General features: G+C 34.0%; 1 protein-coding gene and 3 pseudogenes across 2 annotated transcripts; 3 read left to right on the top strand and 1 right to left on the bottom strand.

Annotated features, from left to right (window-relative positions):
- Positions 1-3,085: 3,085 nt before the first annotated feature.
- Positions 3,086-3,203, bottom strand: LOC145071808 (5S ribosomal RNA; annotated as a pseudogene).
- An 834-nt stretch (positions 3,204-4,037) lies between these two features.
- On the top strand, positions 4,038-4,155 carry LOC145071816 (5S ribosomal RNA; annotated as a pseudogene).
- A 7,203-nt stretch (positions 4,156-11,358) lies between these two features.
- Positions 11,359-17,045, top strand: LOC145067004 (disease resistance protein Roq1 pseudogene; annotated as a pseudogene). Its single transcript, XR_013688814.1, has 3 exons — positions 11,359-11,617; positions 14,460-14,993; positions 15,866-17,045. The product of XR_013688814.1 is annotated as a disease resistance protein Roq1 pseudogene (transcript).
- LOC145071327 (uncharacterized) lies at positions 16,931-19,178 on the top strand. Its single transcript, XM_079018225.1, has 2 exons — positions 16,931-17,252; positions 17,724-19,178. The coding sequence occupies exons 1-2, from the start codon at positions 17,178-17,180 to the stop codon at positions 18,243-18,245; spliced, it is 597 nt and encodes a 198-aa protein (XP_078874351.1). The 5' UTR covers positions 16,931-17,177; the 3' UTR covers positions 18,246-19,178.
- Positions 19,179-20,867: the final 1,689 nt, after the last annotated feature.

Raw genomic sequence — 20,867 nt, 5'->3', positions numbered from 1 at the left:
TCGCATGAATTTGGTAGAAAACTAGCTTTGCCTGTCAATAGACTAGATAATGCTTTATTAGTCGAAGTTGCTAGTGGCAAGTTTGTACCTGTTATCCATCATATGAAAAACATCTTAATTCACATGAATGGGAATAAATTCCACGAAGAATTATTGCCTATCGAACTAAACGGTTTCGACATCGTGCTTGGAATGGATTGGCTTAGCGCCAATGACGCCGAGATATTGTGCAAGAAGAAGATAGTCAAAGTAAACCCGCCTGGGAAAGAGTCGTTTATGGTTTATGGAGATAAACACAGAGTAAATTCTGGAATCATTTCATTGATGAAAGCCAGAAAGTGTTTGGCCAAAGGATGTACATTGTATCTAACATTCGTGATCGATGCTAAGAAGGAGAAAAAGGAGATGCGGAGCATTCCTGTCGTATGTGATTATCCGGAAGTATTTCCCGAAGATCTTCCCGGATTACCTCCTGATAGACAAGTGGAGTTTAGAATAGACTTGTTACCAGGGACAACGCCAATAGCAAAAGCACCATACCGATTAGCACCGACGAAGATGAAGGAGCTAATGATTTAACTTCAGGAATTATTGGACAAAGGTTTCATTAGACCTGGTTCATCACCCTGGGGATCCGGTGTTATTCGTGAAGAAGAAAGATGGAAGTATGAGAATGTGCATCGATTACAGAAAGCTGAACAAGGCAACAATAAAGAATAGATATCCATTGCTGAGGATTGATGACCTGTTCGATCAACTACAAGTTTCGAGCTATTTCTCAAAGATCGATCTTAGGTCAGGATATCATCAGCTGAAAGTAAGAGAGCAGGATATAGAGAAGACTGCATTCAGAACACGATATGGACACTACGAGTTTTTGGTTATGTCGTTTGGGCTAACCAATGCTCCAGCAGCATTCATGGATTTAATGAACAAGGTTTGTAATCCGTTCCTAGATAAATCTGTGATAGTGTTCATAGATGACATTCTGATTTATTCGAAAAGTCAAGAGGAGCATGGCAGACACCTGCGATAAGTGTTAGAAGTCTTGAAGAAGGAGTTTGTATGCTGAGTTCTCCAAATGTGATTTTTGGATTCGAGAAGTCCAATTCTTAGGTCACGTGGTCAACCAAGAAGGGATAATGGTTGATCCAGCAAAGATTGAAGCTCTGATGAAGTGGGAACAACCAAAAAGTCCCACGGAGATTTGAAGCTTTTTGGGATTAGCCGGATATTACCAAAGGTTTATCCATGGCTTTTCATCGATCGCTACTCCATTAACAGCTTTGACCCACAAAGGAGCTACTTATGCTTGGAGTGATAAGCATAAAGAAGCATTCGAGAAGCTAAAGAAGAAGCTATGCGAGGCACCGATACTTTCTCTACCCGATGGATTTGAAGACTTTGTTGTTTATAGCGATGTGTCTGGGGTTGGATTGGGTTGTGTTTTGACCCAAGGAGAAAAGTTGATCGCATATGCATCTCGACAATTGAAAGAGCATGAAAAGAACTACCCGACTCATGATTTGGAGTTAGCAACGGTAGTTTTCGCTCTGAAAATATGGAGGCATTACCTCTATGGCACGAAGTGCAAACTTTTCAATGATCATAAGAGTCTCCAATATCTCTTTAATCAGAAGGAATTGAGTATGAGGCAATGACGCTGGCTAGAGTTACTTAAAGACTACGACTGTGAGATACTTTACCACCCCGGTAAAGCAAATGTTGTTGCTGATGCTCTCAGTCGGAAAGTCAATCTTGAAAGGAAGAGGACAAGAGCATTGAGAATTGAAGTTGTCTCGACCATTGTGGAAAGTATAAAGAAAGCTCAAGAGGAAGCTTTTGAGAAGAATGACCGAAAGGAGGAATGTTTGGGAAAAACATTTGTGTTCGGTATAAACAGTCATGGACTGAAGGTGTTCCAAGATCGGATTTGGATACCTAATACAGGAGGAGTCAGAGATCTTCTGATGGAAGAAGCTCACAAAACCATGTACTCGATTCATCCCGGTTGCACTAAAATGTATAGGGATCTGAAACCCTACTACCTGTGGCCGACGATGAAGCTTGATGTTGCAAAGTATGTGGCCGAGTGTGTGACTTGTGCGAGAGTTAAGACATAATATCAGAAGTTGTATGGGAGTTTAGAACCTTTGCATGTTCCTATGGGTAAGTGGGAAGATATTGCTATGAATTTTGTCACTAAATTGCCTAGAACAAAAAGTTGTCACGACATGATTTGGGTGGTCGTTGATCGATTCACTAAGAGTGCGCATTTCATAGCGGCCAAGGAGAAATGGTCTATGGAAAAGCTTGCAAATTCTTACGTAAAGGAAATTGTGAGGCTTCACGGTGTTCCGTTAACGATCGTGTCAGATCGTGACAGCCGTTTCACCTCGGGATTTTGGAAAAGTCTACAAGAGGAATTGGGTACCAAGTTGTGTTTAAGTACAGCTTACCATCCACAGACTGATTGTTAGAGTGAACGGATGATACAAACACTTGAAGATATGCTGAGAGCATGTACCCTGGAATTCCAAGGTAATTGGGATGAACATTTACCTTTGGTAGAATTTTCCTACAATAATAGTTTCCACTCGAGCATAAAGATGGCACCTTATCAAGCTTTGTACGGACAGAAGTGTCGTACGCCGTCTTGTTGGCTTGAGGCTGGGGAAAAGCAGTTTATGGGACCGGAGATAGTCCATCATGTTGGATTAGTGTCTAAGTCTATAACTATTTTGGTATGTACTTGACCCGATGGTGCATGGTCCTTTTGGGTTGCCTTCACCAAAGCAACTTGATAGGATGAATTATGGAGAGAAAGGATTAAATATGATTTATTAATATATTATGGGAATAATATATTAAAGGAGAAATCATATTGTTTAGTTAATATTAGTCAATAATTAATTGGTAATTAGTTTTGTGACTAAAAGAGATTAATTAAACTTAAGGGACTGAAATTGTAATTATAAGATAATTGCAATTTGGGCCATGGATTGCCTTATATTATAAGGTGGACGAATTCTATAGGGAATGTAACATCCCCCTCTGGCACGTATCACAATATTGTCCGCTTTGGGCCACTCGGCACGAGGACTTCCCAGGGGGTCACCCATCCTGGTACTACTCCCGCCCGAGCACGCTTAACTGCAGAGTTCTTATGGGATCTGCTGCTCTCACGACTTTAAAACGCGTTGTGATAGGGAAGGTATCCACACCCCTTATAAGAAATGTTTAGTTCTCCTTCCCAGCCGTAATTTATAATAACAATACTAATTTTAAATATAAACCATAGTAAGGTGAGCGCTGAAGCGCTGCACGAATCTTTCTTAGAAAGATTCAACGATGAAGTTCTGCCCCTGCAGTTGGAAAGTATTGTTTAAACGCTTATATAATAATAATAATAATAATAATAATAATAATAATAATAATAATAATAAGACTAATAATTAGGCACGGTAATATTAGACTAAAATCTAGTGGTGATAATACTAGGTTTCGTCAAAGAAAATTATTTTAAAGTAAACGAAGCGCTGTCCGAGTCGGGCTCTACAGGGGCAGAACTTCGTCGCTGAATCTTTCTAAGAAAGATTTGTGCAGCGCTTCAGCGCTCACCTTACTATAGTTTATATTTAAAATTAGTATTGTTATTATAAATTACGGCTGGGAAGGAGAACTAAGCATTCCTTATAAGGGGTGTGGATACCTTCCCTATCACAACGCGTTTTAAAGCCGTGAGGGCAGCAGATCCCATAAGAACTCTGCAGTTAAGCGTGCTCGGGCGGGAGTAGTACCAGGATGGGTGACCCCCTGGGAAGTCCTCGTGCCGAGTGGCCCAAAGCGGACAATATTGTGATACGTGCCAGAGGGGGATGTTCCAAATGGTATCAGAGTCAGGGCACGGGTCGATGTGTTCGACAGGGACGTCGAACCCTTTAATGGGGGGTGAAAGTGGGTTAGATTTGATCCCACATCGGCTGGGAAGGAGAACTAAGCATTCCTTATAAGGGTTGTGGATACCTTCCCTATCACAACGCGTTTTAAAGCCGTGAAGGCAGCAGATCCCATAAGAACTCTGCAGTTAAGCGTGCTTGGGCGGGAGTAGTACCAGAATGGGTGACCCCCTGGGAAGTCCTCGTGCCGAGTGGCCCAAAGCGGACAATATTGTGATACGTGCCAGAAGGGGGATGTTACAGGGAAGCCCATATGAAATCGTCCAAGGCCTTAAGGAAAGGACTCCATGGGTTGCTTAGGGCTTAAGCATCCAAATTAGGGTTTCCTTGTTAGATAAACCTAATTGCCTCACTATATATAGATCCCTTAAGGACCAAAACGTGGCTAAGCTTCCTGTTAGGGTTTCACACGAGTTTTGGTAGCCTCCATCCTCTCTCCTCTTCATCCTCTTGCTTATGGTGTTTGTGAACCATTAGAGGATAGTCAAAATAGCTATGCTGATAACAAGCGAAGACTGATGACTTTTGAAGTTGGAGATTCGGTTTTGCTTAAAGTCTCACCGTGGAAGGTACTTATAAGATTTGGTAAAAGGGGAAAATTAAGTCTAAGGCTTATTGGACCATTTAAAGTTCTTCAGAGGATTGGGAACCAAGCTTAAAAGCTCGAACTACCAGAAGAACTGAATGGAATTCATAACACTTTCCATGTGTGTTATTTGAGGAAGTTCACAGAAGAACTGAATGGAATTCAAAATGAAACGTTAGATATAGTAGTTGAAACGGGGTTTCCGAATATATAAAGAATGTCGAAATCCGAGTTATAACGAAGACGTTATAACCTGTCGAAGTTTCGCGACAGAACCAACAACGCTGAATGACGTAAAAAGTGAAATTTACGTTAGAGTGATATTTAGCCCTAGTGATCTAAACGAATGTGGTAGAGGTCGTTAAACCGAGAGCGTGCATAAAAAGATTGTCCAAATCTGACTTCGTATGAGGAAGTTATGATTTTTCGAAGTTTCGACTTAGCAGTATGTTGCCCGAATACTCGATTTAAGACCGAACGGTTTTTAGCCGAAACAATATAAATAAGAATCGAAGATCCCGTTAAATGTAGTGAAACGATGAAAAGATAGGCGAAAACGGACGTCGGATGAAAAAGTTATGAATTTATAACGGAGTTTTCTTGTCCCGGACTACTAAAAATAAATAATAAAAATTAATTCAAAATTAGCCAACGGAGTCTAAACGAAAGTTGTAGAACGTAGTCTCACCTACGCGGGGATATAAAGAACGTCGAAAACGGAGTTCGTATGTGGAAGATATGGATTTTTGAAGTTTATTTAATGATTTTGGTATTTATTTTAAATTAAAAATATCCGATATTATCCAAAGGGGGGAGTCAGCGACCCTATCCTCATTACGCCCAGCGTAATTTGGGTTTCCAGCCCCCTATAAAAGGAAGTTGAGTGCAACCGGATTCTATTGCTCCATTCTTCCTTCCTTTCGCGTTTTTACCCCGTTTTACGTGCAAGAAATATCCCAAAGCCCCGGTATTAATCCTGAGCCCCAAAGCAAGTCTCGAAGCCCCGAAGATCCCGAGAAGTGAGATTTCCGAGCAGAATACTATTTCAGATCTACCGCAAAATACTATTTCTACAAGTCGTAGTGCTGTCCGATCATCTTCTGATCAAGTGAGTGTGTAGTTACCTTTTTCTAACGCATAATTATGAAGTATTTTATACGAAATACGTGTTATGTGTATATTTTGTTGATTATATGTGTGAATGTATATTCACTTTCTTCTATCTCATAGATCTGATTTATTCTCTATGAAATACGTGTTATGTGTGTGTGCCTCATCTGTTATGTGGAATATGTATTGATTGAACATGCTATACAAGTTTTAAACTATGTATAAAAATATATATTTTTATCTACTAATATGTTAGGTAGAACATGAGTAGATAGTTGATGTGCGATAAACAGATGAGAGGCCTCGATATCGTTGTTGTTGATCTAGTTATTCAGCGGAGTATGGATAACGACCACAGACTCTTTCTAAACAGTCTTGTGGAACGCTAGCAGGTTCATAACCTGTAGGTGTTGTAAACGATGTGTTCACCGGTGTACTCTATCCCCCTCATGGTTGCCTTTAGGATATCTATTGTTGAGGAAACCCCTTAGCAGTAATGTCCGTCCCGATGAAAATCCTATATTAGGTCCCTTGAGATAGATGTTGTTTTAGGGACATAAAATGAGGATAACAGGAATGGGTAATCGGGTTATTGTCAGTTGGTGAAAATTAAATATAATTATTTATTGTGGGTTGAAAAACCTATATGCTCACTAGGCTCTCAAGCTTGACCCACTCAATTTTATTTGTATTACAGGAAGTGGCACAAGGGCATTAAATGGATGAACCATCGAGTTGTTTTGTTTACAAGTCTGTATATGTATATATTTGTTGAATGACTTGTAATGTTATCGTTTATGTTTTATGGTCTGTATCGGAACATAACATCTCGAGTTTTGATTATATAATGAAAATGCATCTCTTGATGAAATGCTTTGATAAATATTATTTTATCATATTTTGTTTTTGGGAACAAATTCCGCAACTCTTTTAAATCAAAAGGATTTACTATGAAATTATTTTAAAAAGCATAAATGAAATCGGTCTTTTCTGGCCGAGGTTTTGGTGATGTCACAGAAGGTAATTCTTTCTTCCAGGCTTTTATTCTTTCTATAAAACCTTTCATGATGTGTGGTTAATTACTTTAAAGGTGAAAATGTGTGGGAGTTTCAAATGAATGAGGTGTTTGGAAATTTGTATAGGGGTTTCAAATGCATAAGATGATAGAAAAAATATCTCGTTTATAAGTATAATATGATATAGATATAAATATATAGATATAGATTGATGTTTCTCACCTCTTTAAATCCATTCGTTCTACTCGTTAATATATCATCTTCACAAGGGCATATCTATCTAAGTGAAAGTGAGTCCTAGGACCAACCTCTTTTTAAACTATAATACTATGTATATATGAAAAAATAGGAAGTAACTTATTATTTTTAAGATAATTACCTAATAATCTTTGAAAGAAAAAACACACTCCGTATTTTTTATATCCGATAACCATTTAGAATAACTCAATATGTCAATATAGCCCAAACTATTTAAAATTAACAAAAATAAAAAAGAATCAATTGTGATTCAACGATTCAACATAGATTGATCGCCAACCTCAAGCTCTCATTGGTATGAATATATTTCATGATATAAGATATCTTAGGTTGTTACAACTTTATTATACCTAATGGAGTGATGTTTAAATATTTTAAGGTGTATAACTTGAGCCGCAACTATTGTATTTTTTTACTTTTTTTTTTTTTTTCAGTTTCATTTATATATTTATATAAGGAATCACGTGGTTTTTGGTAGGGTTGTAAACGAACCGAACGAACACGGATGACGCTTGTTCATATTTGTTCATTTAAGTTAGCCGAACAAATAAACGAACACGAACGGATAAACGAACGAGTTTTCTTGTTTATGTTTGTTCATTTAACAAATTACATTGTTCACGTTCGTTCGTTTATGTTCATGAACATGTTAAACGAACAAACATAAATGAACAAAAATAAAATAAATATATATATGAACAGATGATATATTAATATAATCAAACACAATTAAGCATATATGAACATAAAAAGATGTTAGATCAACGAACATAAACGAACGTTTACGAACATAATTGAACGGACGAGACCATTATTCATGTTCGTTTGTTTAACTAAACGAACGAGAATTTGTGTTCATGTTCGTTCATTTATTAAATAAACGAACATAAACGAACTTCATACCGAATGGTTCATGAACAGTTCGTTCAGTTCGTTTACAACCCTAGTTTTTTGTTTTAAATTCCCCACTATATCTTCATCTCTTTTTTGCATCCCGTTTCTTCTCTCCCTCTGTGTTTTTGTCCTTCTTTCAGCATGTCGCTATCATAATTTTTGAGAAAAACTACAAGGTCAATGTGGCTTTGTAACGACTAACGAGAGAAACCCATGCACCATGTCCGATTAATAATGGATAACAAAACTTTACTTTCATCCGAGTAACAAAGGGAGGCTGATAAAACACTTTCTAAGATCATGAGACTCTCAATGATATTTTATTATGAAAAAAATTATACTGACAAGTGAGAATGTTCTTCTTTGTTTATTTTATTGTTTAAAATAATCTAATGTGTATTTTAGGTTTTTCTTATATATATATATATATATATATATATATATATATATATATATATATATATATATATATAGAGAGAGAGAGAGAGAGCTAAGTTCAAATGTTTTTAACAAGTATTGTGTACCTAAATGCACCAATGAGAATTCAAGAAATAATTAAATCATTAATAAATAATAAAAGGGTATAAGAGTAATATACACTATAATTAATTATGGTAAAAGAAAACAAAATCAATCAATATCCCACTAATTTAGGTTATCATCTTCATATAACACCACCAACGATTCCCCCTAATTTTCTAAAAATCATCGTTCTCTCTTCACAGATCCAGAAACCCTTATCCTCTCCTTAGTTTGACATATATAAACACAACTCCAAACCCCATTCCTATTCAGCATCGCTTCCAACAATTAGCACACAAACAGACTCAAAGTGTTGTTGCAATGGCTGCAGAATTCTTCGAAAGGGCTGCATTCTCAGACAAAGCCTCTGTGCCATCGAAAGTGCTCAAGCTCAAGCCAACGCCAATTTGTTTGTTGCCAAATTTTTCGGTTGTGCCGGCCTTATGTCCTTCCTCTCCTCCGTCCCTGAGCACCAACGACCTAGTAAATATCATCACAACATCTTCAATCTATCTATTTATCTCATACCTTCTTACAAGTTATACTATTTGAGGTTTTGGTTGATTAATATGTTGATATATAATACGAATTGATTGGTTATCTGTTTAATTGTGTACGTTCAGGTTTATTTCAGTCTTTACTGTTCGAAGCCTTTGGCCGGACGGTGAATCCAGTGAACAGAGCAGTCAGACTGTTGTGGACAGGAAACCAGCACATTTGTGAATCAGCTGTAGAGACGGTGCTCCGAGACGGAAGCATAAATCCCATGCCTGAGCTATTTTCATTTGGATCTACTCAAGTGAGATATCCGATACAGGTACCAACGATTATACTTTAACCCTTTTTTCTTAAACCCTAATTGATGAAGCAACCTATTTTAATGGATGCTAAGTTTTGCTGAGTTGTACACTCCCTTAAATTCGCATCAGAAGAACAATGAGGATATTGTTTTTTTATACATTAAGCTTTTGATTCTCTATTATTTATATATGTGTTCACAAAAGGTGTTTGTGGAAATGCCTGAAAGAGAATCTGGCCATGTAGTATGTATTCTGTCAAAAATCTAAGAATGTTTATTATTCTGTGACAATTTGATTTCAATCTTCTTATTTGTCAAGATAGGGAAAGTAAAAAACCATTATTAGATAGGAAAATTAAAAAACATTCCGGTAGAATATGTTATCATTCTCTATCATATCATTTTCGATAGAATATGTTACAAATTCTTTAGGAATATTCAAAATCATTCTGCAAGAATAGTTTATTATGTAAGAATATTTATTGTTGTATTCTATTATAATGCATTGAATTGTTTAATTTTTGAAAACTGATTATCTTTTCTTTGTGGATTTAGGTTTGAAGAGGCTAACATTGATGTGGAGAAGGAAGAAAACATATAGAACGAGAGTGTATTATATCAGAATGTGCTATGCTACTATGTATCAAGTGTTGATTAAAAATAATATTCTTTCATAATAGATTAATGTTTTTCTTAGATTTTGATGTTTTTTTTTTCTTTCAGAATGTTGTTATTATTCAATTAATCACAATCATACAATGTAATTATTTGTTATATTATTAGTTCAAGAATTGATTTGTGTATTCTTTCAGAATGTATTTACTAGTTTATGTTTGGCATTCTGCCATTCTGACAAAATAAAATCGAAAAATATATTTACTAGTTTATGGTTGGTATTCTATCATTCTGACAGAATAAAATCGGATTTTTAAATTTGAATTAATTTAAAATATTCAGATTTTTAAAAAATAAAGAAATTAATCATTCCTAAAAATCCGAAAATTTCCTTTTTTAATATAGGTTAATTGACTAAAATGCCCTTATGTTGAAATTTGTGTGATTATATGGTACATGTTATCATATTCTACTATCATAGACCCTCAGATCATGACCTTTGATTATATTCCATCCGATGGTCCAGATCTGTGCATTCTGGCTCATAATAGTTATTAAAAACAGAATAACCTAACCCTATATATATATATATATATATATATATATATATATATATATATATATATATATATATATATATATATATATATATAAGTTTATAATCCGTGGAAACCATGATTACAAATTTAATTTAATTTTTATAGTAAAAGTTCAAAGTTATTAATCAATTATTTTAAACAAATTATTAATTATGAGATTTTTTAGTTATATAAAATTATAATCATTGATTTAAATAAATATGTGAAATTATATCACTTTATAATTTGTATTAATTTTATTTTAATGCTATTAATTTAATGTAGATAGAATGAAAAATTTAAAATTTAAAATTTGAAATGAATAATCAATAGGTTGACAAATGACAAATATTAATTAGGAGACATAATATGGTAACACGTGATAAAAAAAGAATAAAATATGCATTAATTAAAAGTTCTAATAAAGTGACACATATCAAAACGAGAAAAAAACTATTCTTTTATTAGAATAACGATATATATATATATATATATATATATATATATATATATATATATATATATATATATATATATATATATACTAGTTTATAACCCGTGGGAACCACGGTTATAAAATTAATTAGATTTTTATAGTAAAAATTCAAAATTATTAATCATTTATTTTAAATAAATTACTAATTAAAAGATATTTTTATTAGTTATGTGAAATTATAATCGTTAATTCAAAAAATATGTAAAATTAATTTTTATTATATATTAGACATTTTTTATTTGTGAATTAATGAATACAATAATATAAAATTTAAAATTTAAAATAGAGAATAAATATATTGATAAATAGTATGATATTAATGAGAAGGTCTAATAAATTTAAAATGGAGAACTAATAAATTGAAAAGCGACAACACATTAATTAAGATGTTTAATATGATGATACATGACAAAATAACTATATATATATATATATATATATATATATATATATATATATATATATATATATATATATAAACTATTTTATTATTTTAAAAATTAATGCCTTCGTTGGAATCGTTATTCATTCTGTACACAGAGGGATTTCCTCCCCCCTTCCTGCCCTTTTCCTTCTCCTTTCAAACGCTGGTTCCGTCTGTTTCTACTAATCTATTTTTTGACTAGCTTTGTTCGTCTTCTCCAACGTCGTTATCTTCTCGGGCTGTTTAACGTTTCCGTCTCACCGTCCAGAGGAACTGAACTCGGAGAATCGATTTAGGTTTATCTTCATCTTCTCCGGATCTTCTCCGTTGCGGTCTCATCCTCTCGGTGCTCTCCATCACGTAAGCCTGAGTTGCAGATCTTATATATGTGTTGATTTTTTATTTTCAATACGTTATATTGCACCATAAACATTTTGCTTAAATTTTCAATTCTGTAATCCATACATCAAATAGTTGTCTTCTCTTTATATATATATATATACTAGCCGTTTACACGCACAAAGCAGCGTGCGGTGAATAATTTAATCTCTTTAGAGTTAAAACTATTTTGCGTTCACTTCGAGAAATGAAATTAAATGATATCTATTTTTCAAAAGCATTAGTATACCATATTAAGGGGGTGTTTGGTTAAGCTTTTTTTAAAACAACTTATTAGGTTCCACATCACTATAAGTTAAAAAAGTGTTTGGATTAAAATAACTTATTCCGGTGGAGAACCTTTAATACGTCATTTTTTCATAAGTTACCCTACACTTACTTATTAACTTATAAGCTAATAAACTAATAAGCAATAAACTTTTTTTTGCCAAACACCCCCTAAATGGTTATTACTTCCATTTATACATACCCAAACCACTTGTATTGTTTATCGGTTTTTTTTTTTTTTTTTTTTTTTCGTTTTCCTTAATTCCTTTATTAATTTAATGTTTTACTAAGTAAAATGCTAAAATATATAAATAATAGTTTATAAAAATAAACCTTTAGAATATTAGGTGTTGTGATTCAAAAGTCGATAAATAGGCTTTTGAGAAGGCCAAAATACTCAGGTGTCAACTTGTTCATTGTGATTTTAAACCAAGTTTGGTCACAAATTAAAACATTTTCAACGATGGTATGTAATTCAAGGATTCATATTGATTTAGGTTCTCAAAACCTTAAAATATTGAACAAAATCTATATAGAACCTTATAATAAGGACAATAATCACTGTAATCAGGAAGTCCATGTGATGAAACTTGATATTATAAGGACCAATGACGAAAAATGTTTCATTTTTAGACTAAACAAGATGAAAAATATACAAACTACCTTAATCATGTCAAATCTTGTGTTTAACCGTTCTTTATTGCAAAAGTAAGATGCCAAAACATACAAACTAATGATAATACAATGCTCTAACTGGCCCTCTTGGTTGAGTTCTTTGAACCTGCAAAGCCAACACATTAAAAAAACATAGTAAAAACCTTTTTAGGAACAAACATGATATAATAAAGCCTTCACCAAATATATTTATAAGATAAAAATACAAAAAGTTAAAAATGATGAAATCAATTACAAGTAAGGATTAAAATAAAAATCTGTTAAGAAAGAGCCATCTGCAGGAGGGATATTTGAATCAATATATATTTTTTGATGGTTTCAAATTTTGAATTATCCGAAATTCAGGGAAGAAGATAGAATTTGTTGAGAAATATAAGGATTCAAAACATATGTTAAAATTTAATATAACTTTATTGATGACTACTTGTATTATTAGCTTAATGATTTGAACGTCTTAAAAAAATAACATTATTATATTCAATCTATTTTTAGAAATAGTGAGATTTCTTTTATAAGATAGTAAATATATATATATATATATATATATATATATATATATATATATATATATATATATATATTTCGCATAAATATAGGGTGATAGTTTTAACATAATTTTTGTATTCCTTGAATTGAGGGTCTGTTACGCACCATAAGCCTCGTTCCCGAGTTTAAGAAAAGAAAAGAAGAGAAGAGAAAAGAAAGTCACCAGAGAAAAGAGAAAGGAAAGGAAAACAAAATTTAATTTTGTGTTCCCGAGTTGGAGAGAAGTGGAAGGAAAATGAATCATTTTGTTCACGAGAGGAAAGAAGAGAAAGGAAACGAAAACAAAATTTTCTTTTGTGTTCCCGAGTTGGAGAGAAGTGTAAGGAAAATGAATCATTTTGTTTTTTTTTCCAAATCCTCCCAAATCGTAAGGAAAGTTAGGAGGGAAAGTGATCCTCTCATTTCCTTCCAATTCTCTCATTTAATGAAACTCGGGAACACCAATTTCTTTTATTTTCTTCTTATTTCCACCCATTTCCTTTCCTTTCTCTCCTTAAGTTGAAATCGGGAACAAGGTGTAAGTTCCTTTTCCGCTCGCAATATAGGTTTGTGAATGCCTTATGAGCCAGTCTCGTTAGAATCAGGGTTACAATTTGATTTGGTGTGAACTTTTTAGTCCTTTTGTGCTGTAGAATTGGTTACATTGTTTTCTATTTTGTCAACTTTAAGACGAAATTGGTCCTACTGTTGTGGAATTGGTGTGTGTCCTTTATTCATTTGCTTCTTCTACACCCATTCGGATTGGGATTTGATGAATTTTTTTTACAGCTGCAAGTGAAATGGTAATTTTATGCTTTAATTAAATTGAAATTGTTGCTTGAACACTTGAACATAAAGTCCAAATGGAGTTGACGTGTATGTTTACAGATGCACAACTTCATAACATTAAGGTTAAAATGGTCATTTATTCATGTTTTGACAGATTATTCAGACCAAAAGGAAATATTCTATTTGTATTTGTCTGGCTAGACGTAAAAGACTTAAATGGGGAAAAAATTGAGAGGCCCATAGTATTTCTAATTAAGGTCTGAACATAAAACCAAAAAGTACAATTACAAATGGTGTAATTTAAAATTTTAAAATAAAACTTCAATAAATATGTTAAAATCTTTGCTGGTAATGTTCTTTTTATTATTTTTCAAAATTTTCCTTCTACTAACATTTAGTATTGATGACTTGCATCTACATTTAAGTATTTTTTTACCCTCTCAATGCAGATAGTAATACCTCCTCACTTGATCATAGTTTAATTGAAATCTCTTGACCTTTATGCTAATCTAAATTTCTTTGGAAACTTACATTTTTTTTTTAATAGTTTCTTTCAGTGTATACTTCTTTCTCAACAAATCAACACAACAATGGCATCTTCATCACCATCTTCTCCTTCAGTGCCTGCCTTTTCTTATCAGCTGTGGAAGTACCATGTTTTTATTAGTTTTAGAGGAGTGGATACTCGTAAGAACATTGTGGATCATCTCTACAAAGCTCTTCTACAACGAGGGATCTCCACTTACAAGGACGACGAAACACTTCCTAGGGGCGAATTAATCAGGCAATCCCTTATGAAGGCGATCAAAGACTCATATATTGCCATCATTGTATTCTCTAAAAACTTTGCAAATTCTTCATGGTGCTTAGAGGAGCTTTCATATATTATGAAATGCAGAGATACAAGAGGGCTAATAGTTATCCCCATCTTTCATAAGGTCAGTCCCTCAGTGATACAGAAATGTGGAGAAGCACTCTTTGAACATAAGCTGAAGAACGAAAAGAAAGTTAAATCCTGGAGAAAAGCACTTGTGTATGCATGTAGCATATCTAGATTGGAAACCCAACAAATTGCCAATGGGTAATTTTCCGCTTTTGCAGTTTTCAAGCCTAAGATATGTCTGCTAAATGTGACTTTATACTTGTACCCTGTAAGCGTTTAAAGGATAAAGCCAAACACTTGATGATAAAGTATTTGTCTGTAGAGAACAACTGGTCATGTTCAACGATCCACATAATTGTACTTGTGCTAACTAAAATCCAAAAAAAAAACATTTTTGATTAAAAACCCTGTATTAAAATGGAATTGAAAAATTAGTATCAAAGTCCCTTGCATTATTGTTTTGTGTCACTTCATATTTTTGTTTTCTGTATATTTTCATTGCTTATGTACTTTTACCTTTGTTGAGTACAATCTGCAGATTAAAACATTGGAGACCTTTGCTTCACATTATGGATATACTAACTAACTGAATATATCTCACAGTTTACTTTAAGGAATAAATGTTTTTATTAGACAATATGCCAGTAAATATGTAAATAAGTATCTACTATGAAAGCTGAGCTATTATGAATTACATGCTTGTATGGTACATATAAAATACATATGTAATTTTGTAGTGCCTATTAGAAATATGATTACGAATTAGCTCAAACTAAGTAACATTGGACTTCACTGAATTGTAACATTAAGTTCATACTTTCAAACTCACATGCAGCTCTAATGATAAGCCCACTATGTTATGTAATTTGCTATTTCAGTCTATTTTATCTCTCTTATGAAGCTTGCTACAAATCACTTATGATACTGATTTTACAAGTGCTATCCTAAATGTGAAATCTAAGAGGTACTTATGACTGCCTTATATCAGGGAAAATGGAACTAGCTAGTGATGTTCTTTGTCAATGTGATTGTGAGCTTGTGCTAATGATCTTTGAATATTTAATGTGTAGGCATGAGGCAAAGTGCATTGAAGTAATTGTTGACACAGTTTTGGAGAGGTTGCATCAAGATGTTTCAAATCTGAATATTTCAAATGTGAATGGCAACCTGATCGGAATAGAGGCTCGCAAGCAAGGATTGATTTCAGCATTCGAACTTGGTTTTGATGGTGTGTGCATGGTTGGAATATGGGGGGTTGGGGGTGGTGGCAAGACTACTCTTGCCTCTTCTGTTTATGATGACATCTCTAGCAATTTTGATGGTTGTTGCTTTATAAAAAATGTTCGGGAGGGATCATGTAATAAAGACGGTTTAGAAAGATTGCAAGAAAAAATTCTTTGTGGTGTTTTGAAACAAGAACAAGTGCATGTAACGAGAGTTGAGGAAGGAAAACACATGATAAGGCTTAGGTTATGCCATAAAAAGGTGTTGATTGTTCTTGATGATGTTGATCACCTTGACCAACTAGAAGCATTAGCTGGATCTGGAAACTGGTTTGGTGAAGGAAGCCGAATAATAATCACGACTAGAGATCAACATTTATTAGTTGCACACAGAGTAAATGTGATACACAATATTTTCTTGTTAAATGATGATGAGGCCACCAACCTCTTTCGCAAGCATGCACCCCGGAATGGCAGACCTATAGAAGACTATGAGCTGCTTTCAAAAGTGGTGGTCTATTATGCTGGTGGGCTTCCATTAGCACTTAGAATTCTCGGTAGTTTTCTATGTGACAAAGAGATGAATGAGTGGAGGAGTGCCTTGGCTAGATTGAAAGAAATTCCATATGCTAATATTTTGGAAGTTCTAAAAATTAGCTTTGATGGACTTACAAAGGTTGAGAAAGAGTTGTTCCTTGATATTGCACGTTTCTTCGGAAGGGGGTTTAAAATTGAACGTGCAATGTTGATACTTGATGCTTGTGGCTTTCACCCTGTTAGAGGCATAAAGGTGCTGGTACAAAAGGCTCTCATAACTATTACAGAAGATGGAGAGTTTGATATGCATGACTTGGTACAAGAATTGGCACACTACATTGTTAGAGGAGAACACCCTAAAAATCCTGAAAAACATAGTAGGATATGGAAGAAGGAAGATGTTCTAAAAATATATGCAATGGATGCAACGATGGTAATGGTTAAACACTCTTTATGCAGCCCTGCCACCATTTTGTTTCTCTATCAATGAAAGTTGATAGGATTGAAGCCATGAACTGAATCACAATATTTTTTTTTTCAGGTTAGTGCAAACAAGAAGCATCGTCGGTGGTTTGGTTTGAACATTAAACATAGCGTGAAGGCTACACATCCATTGCCAGAAATGTTTCGACCAAGGGAGCTTTCGGGTCTAACATTGAGTGAACTCGTGCAAAAACAACTTTGGGATGCTTATAAGGTAATTTTTTTTTTTAATTAATGAATTTCACTAATATTTGTACAAGGATTATTAAACTTTTTATGTGAAAGTCAGTGGTGTGATATACGTACACATGTGAAAATTGTGAAGGTAACTTATGAATGTCTTAACACTTGTTGGAAAATTGTGAAACTGGTTAATTACTATAACATCAGTTAGATAATATGTGAACTTCCAACACAAATAAGACGTAAAATTACATGTCTCCATAGTCCATAGTGGTCCACAGCTTGACCGGTATCAACAAAACCATAAAACCAAACGAGGACCTGACAAACTGAATTTGAAGCAGATGCTGCTTATTTTATATATTCTTATAAAGTGGTAGTATGTTTACTTTTCAGTTCCAATTGTCTTCATAAAAAAATTGTTTATTTTTCTTTTTCAAATGTGATGATTGTTCATGAGTCTTCTCGATTGGTAGTTATATATTTTTGGTTTTGATATCAGGCAGATGATTCTGATATGTTGCTGCCAGAAACCAATGAGATGGACTACTACAACAGCGTGACACGTCTAGATTGTGGCACTTCTCACGGGTATGATCAGACAGCTGATTCTGATGATGAGGATGAGGATGGAGACACAAGACTGAACCCTGTGCCTAAGGAGGCAGAGAAAAATGACAGGATAGACAGGGAGATTTTGAAGATGTTGGAAAAGGGGAAGAACAAGGTAGAGATGGAGGTTGTGGATCAGATGGAAACAATGGAAGATAGGATTGTAAATAGAATGAAAGGGTTTCTTCACGAGAGGATAGATAGGTTGGAGGATAAAATGGTGGAGAGGATGGATATGTTGGAGAATAGAATGATGAAGATGGAAGGGATTGTTGTGAAAAGGATGGAGAGATTGACAAATAAAACGGTGGAGATGGAAGGAGGGGTTGTGCAGAGGATTGAGAGGTTGACAAATAAAATGGTGGAGAGAATGGATATGTTGGAGAATAGGGTGGGAGATGTCGACAAATAAATTGGTAGAGGTGGAAGAATGGATTGTGGAGAGGTTACAAATATAATTCTACAATTGGAACATGAACCAGACAATAAATTAGGAAAAAGAGGGGTTGATTTCAGACAACCCCACACCGGTGACAACAACCAAACGCCAAAGTGATGGGTAAAACTTGGCAACATGCTCGGATGGGGTAACTAAGCGGTTAGCAAGGAGCTCACCAAAGAGGAGTGAAAGTACAACCGGAGGAAGACTCACACTGCCCATTAATGGATTGAACCTGGTGTGTTATTCACCCAAACCCCAACTTGCCTCCTTGGAACCGACTAAGGGGCTATTTGATAGTTGTTGATTGAGTCAGACCTAGGCCCAAGCTCTTTATCAGATCGGTAAGAAGCATATCAGGAGTTATGGGACCGAATTAGAGGATTTTAATTGCGGTATCAAACTTGCATACCAAGTAAAAGGCATATCAAACCGTCCCTAAGCTACGCTCGAGATAGAAGAAGGATTTGTGCAAATGTGGGAAGATATTGTGGCTCAACGTTTTTATCCTTGCAGTTGATATGTAATGCATGCAAAGACCCACTGGAAACTTTTTTTATGGATGAAATGGTTGTCGACTGTTGAGGACCAGTTGAGTGTGTTTCTTGCTAGATGATAGACCGGAATTGTACTGAATTTACATGTAGGTATGTGGGGCAAGTGTTGTTGCAAAACAAATGATGAGGTTTTTATGACCCACTGTATCAAATATATGTATGTCAAGTTGGCATAACGAATTTTACGAGGCTTTTATGACTGACTATATCAGATATATGTATGTCAAGTTCCCATAACAAATTTTGGACCTAACAATAACTTACTAATGCTTTGCATTCAGTTTACTTCGGCTGAAGATCACATTCCTGACTTTTATGAAATACTCCATCTGTTTCATATTAATAGTTCATGTTTTCTTTTTGGTTCGTCCCAAAATAATAGTCTACTTCTAAAAATAAATGTTTTTTTACCATATACCCCTTATTATTAGTTAAATTAACATGAAATTAAATGCAACTACCATGAAATTAAATGCAACAAAAAGGGTAATGACCGTCAGTTCATTTAATAAAGTTAATGGTAATTAATGTTTTCTTAACCTATGACTTTTTTTTTTTTTGTTGACAACTATTTTAGGATGGAGGGAATAATATTTAAAGCAAGGTATAGGTTGTCAAACTAACACACTATTACCGATTTCACTAATTCCACCCTAATCTCAATCAGCATAGGGAGCGAACCAATATTTATGTGAATTCAACATGTCAACATTTTTTTATTTTTAATTTTTTATTATTTATTTATTTTGTAAAAAGGAAGAAAACCAAGGACAATTATTTGATTCCTATTATTTCAAAAGATGGAAAATCATTATTTATATTTATTTATTTTTCTTGACTAGGTTAGATGGCATAGAAAAATAGCAAAGTTTTAAAAATAAGCTTCATATATTTGTATTTTGTTTAAAAGGTCAGGCAACCAATATATATATATATATATATATATATATATATATATATATATATATATATATATAATATATATATATATATATATATATATATATATATATATATATATATATATAGAGAGAGAGAGAGAGAGGGTGTGTGTGTTAGGTTCAAATGTTTCTAGCAACTATTGTGTGCATATATGCACCAATGAGAATTAAGAAAATAATAAATCATTTAAGGAAATTTGTAACATTCCAAAATTTAAAACTGAAAATTTTATTTTTAAAATAAATAATTATGAAACCATTTGTCTGAAAACATCCATAATATAAAATCATATCAAAACCCATGTATCAATAGTCAAAACATGTCATGGTAAAACAGGATCATAGTATAAATCCTATGCGGAAAATACCTTGGAAACTTCAAGTTTTGTATGCTAGTTAGGGTAATACATTGGAAACTTCAAGTTTGCACGTATAATAGTGAAAACATAGATCCAAGGTATTTAGGGTTGCTTGAACACCTTAGGAGTGTTAGAATGTTAAAACCCTTCATGTATGTGCTTGCGTCTTGGAGATGAAGTTACATACTGACAAGCTGGGAGAGTTGGATGTCGAAGTCTCAAGGAAGTTGGTTGTTGATTGGGTTCTTCAGTCACTTCCTAAGTCATATAGCGGGTTCTTTAAGAACTACTATGTGACAGACCACGACATGACCCTCATTGATCTTACTTATTTGTTTGTTGCTGCTAAATCAGCAATGATTTGGCGCACTGGTAAAAGCAAATTTAATTGGAAGATCTACTTCTCAAGACTTTCATGGACATTAACAATGGTAACATTGGAAGTCCAGAAAAGCTTTCTCTTCCCCAATGGAAAGGGATCAGCCATAGTCAAGTAATGGTTCATGAAAAGAGAATCTTATATGTCAAGAGGTCAGTGAGAGTCTTAAAGATCTTGACAAGTTTCAAGAACTAATCAAGATTAAACCTATTGCTAAACACTAGCACACGACTTGAGGTTTGTAACCTATCATGTTGACATATTCTTGTTTTGGTGCCCATTCTAGTAAAATTGACTATGCATGTGAGTTCTATGAGTTCTGAATTGTTTGCATAACAACTAGGAAGAAATGGTAGGCC

Source organism: Lactuca serriola, chromosome 8 (assembly GCF_051521515.1).
Source record: "Lactuca serriola cultivar US96UC23 chromosome 8, Lser_US96UC23_V15, whole genome shotgun sequence".
Lineage (NCBI taxonomy): Eukaryota > Viridiplantae > Streptophyta > Magnoliopsida > Asterales > Asteraceae > Lactuca > Lactuca serriola.
The sequence above is the reverse complement of the archived record's forward strand: the minus strand, read 5'-3'. Positions and strand labels throughout refer to the sequence as shown.

Excerpts from the sequence above, each read along its gene's own strand:
- LOC145071327 (XM_079018225.1), top strand. The coding sequence starts at position 17,178 with ATGTTTCGACCAAGGGAGCTTTCGGGTCTAACATTGAGTGAACTCGTG. Across the intron at positions 17,253-17,723 it reads AACTTTGGGATGCTTATAAG|GCAGATGATTCTGATATGTT; the intron begins GTAATTTTTTTT and ends TTTTGATATCAG.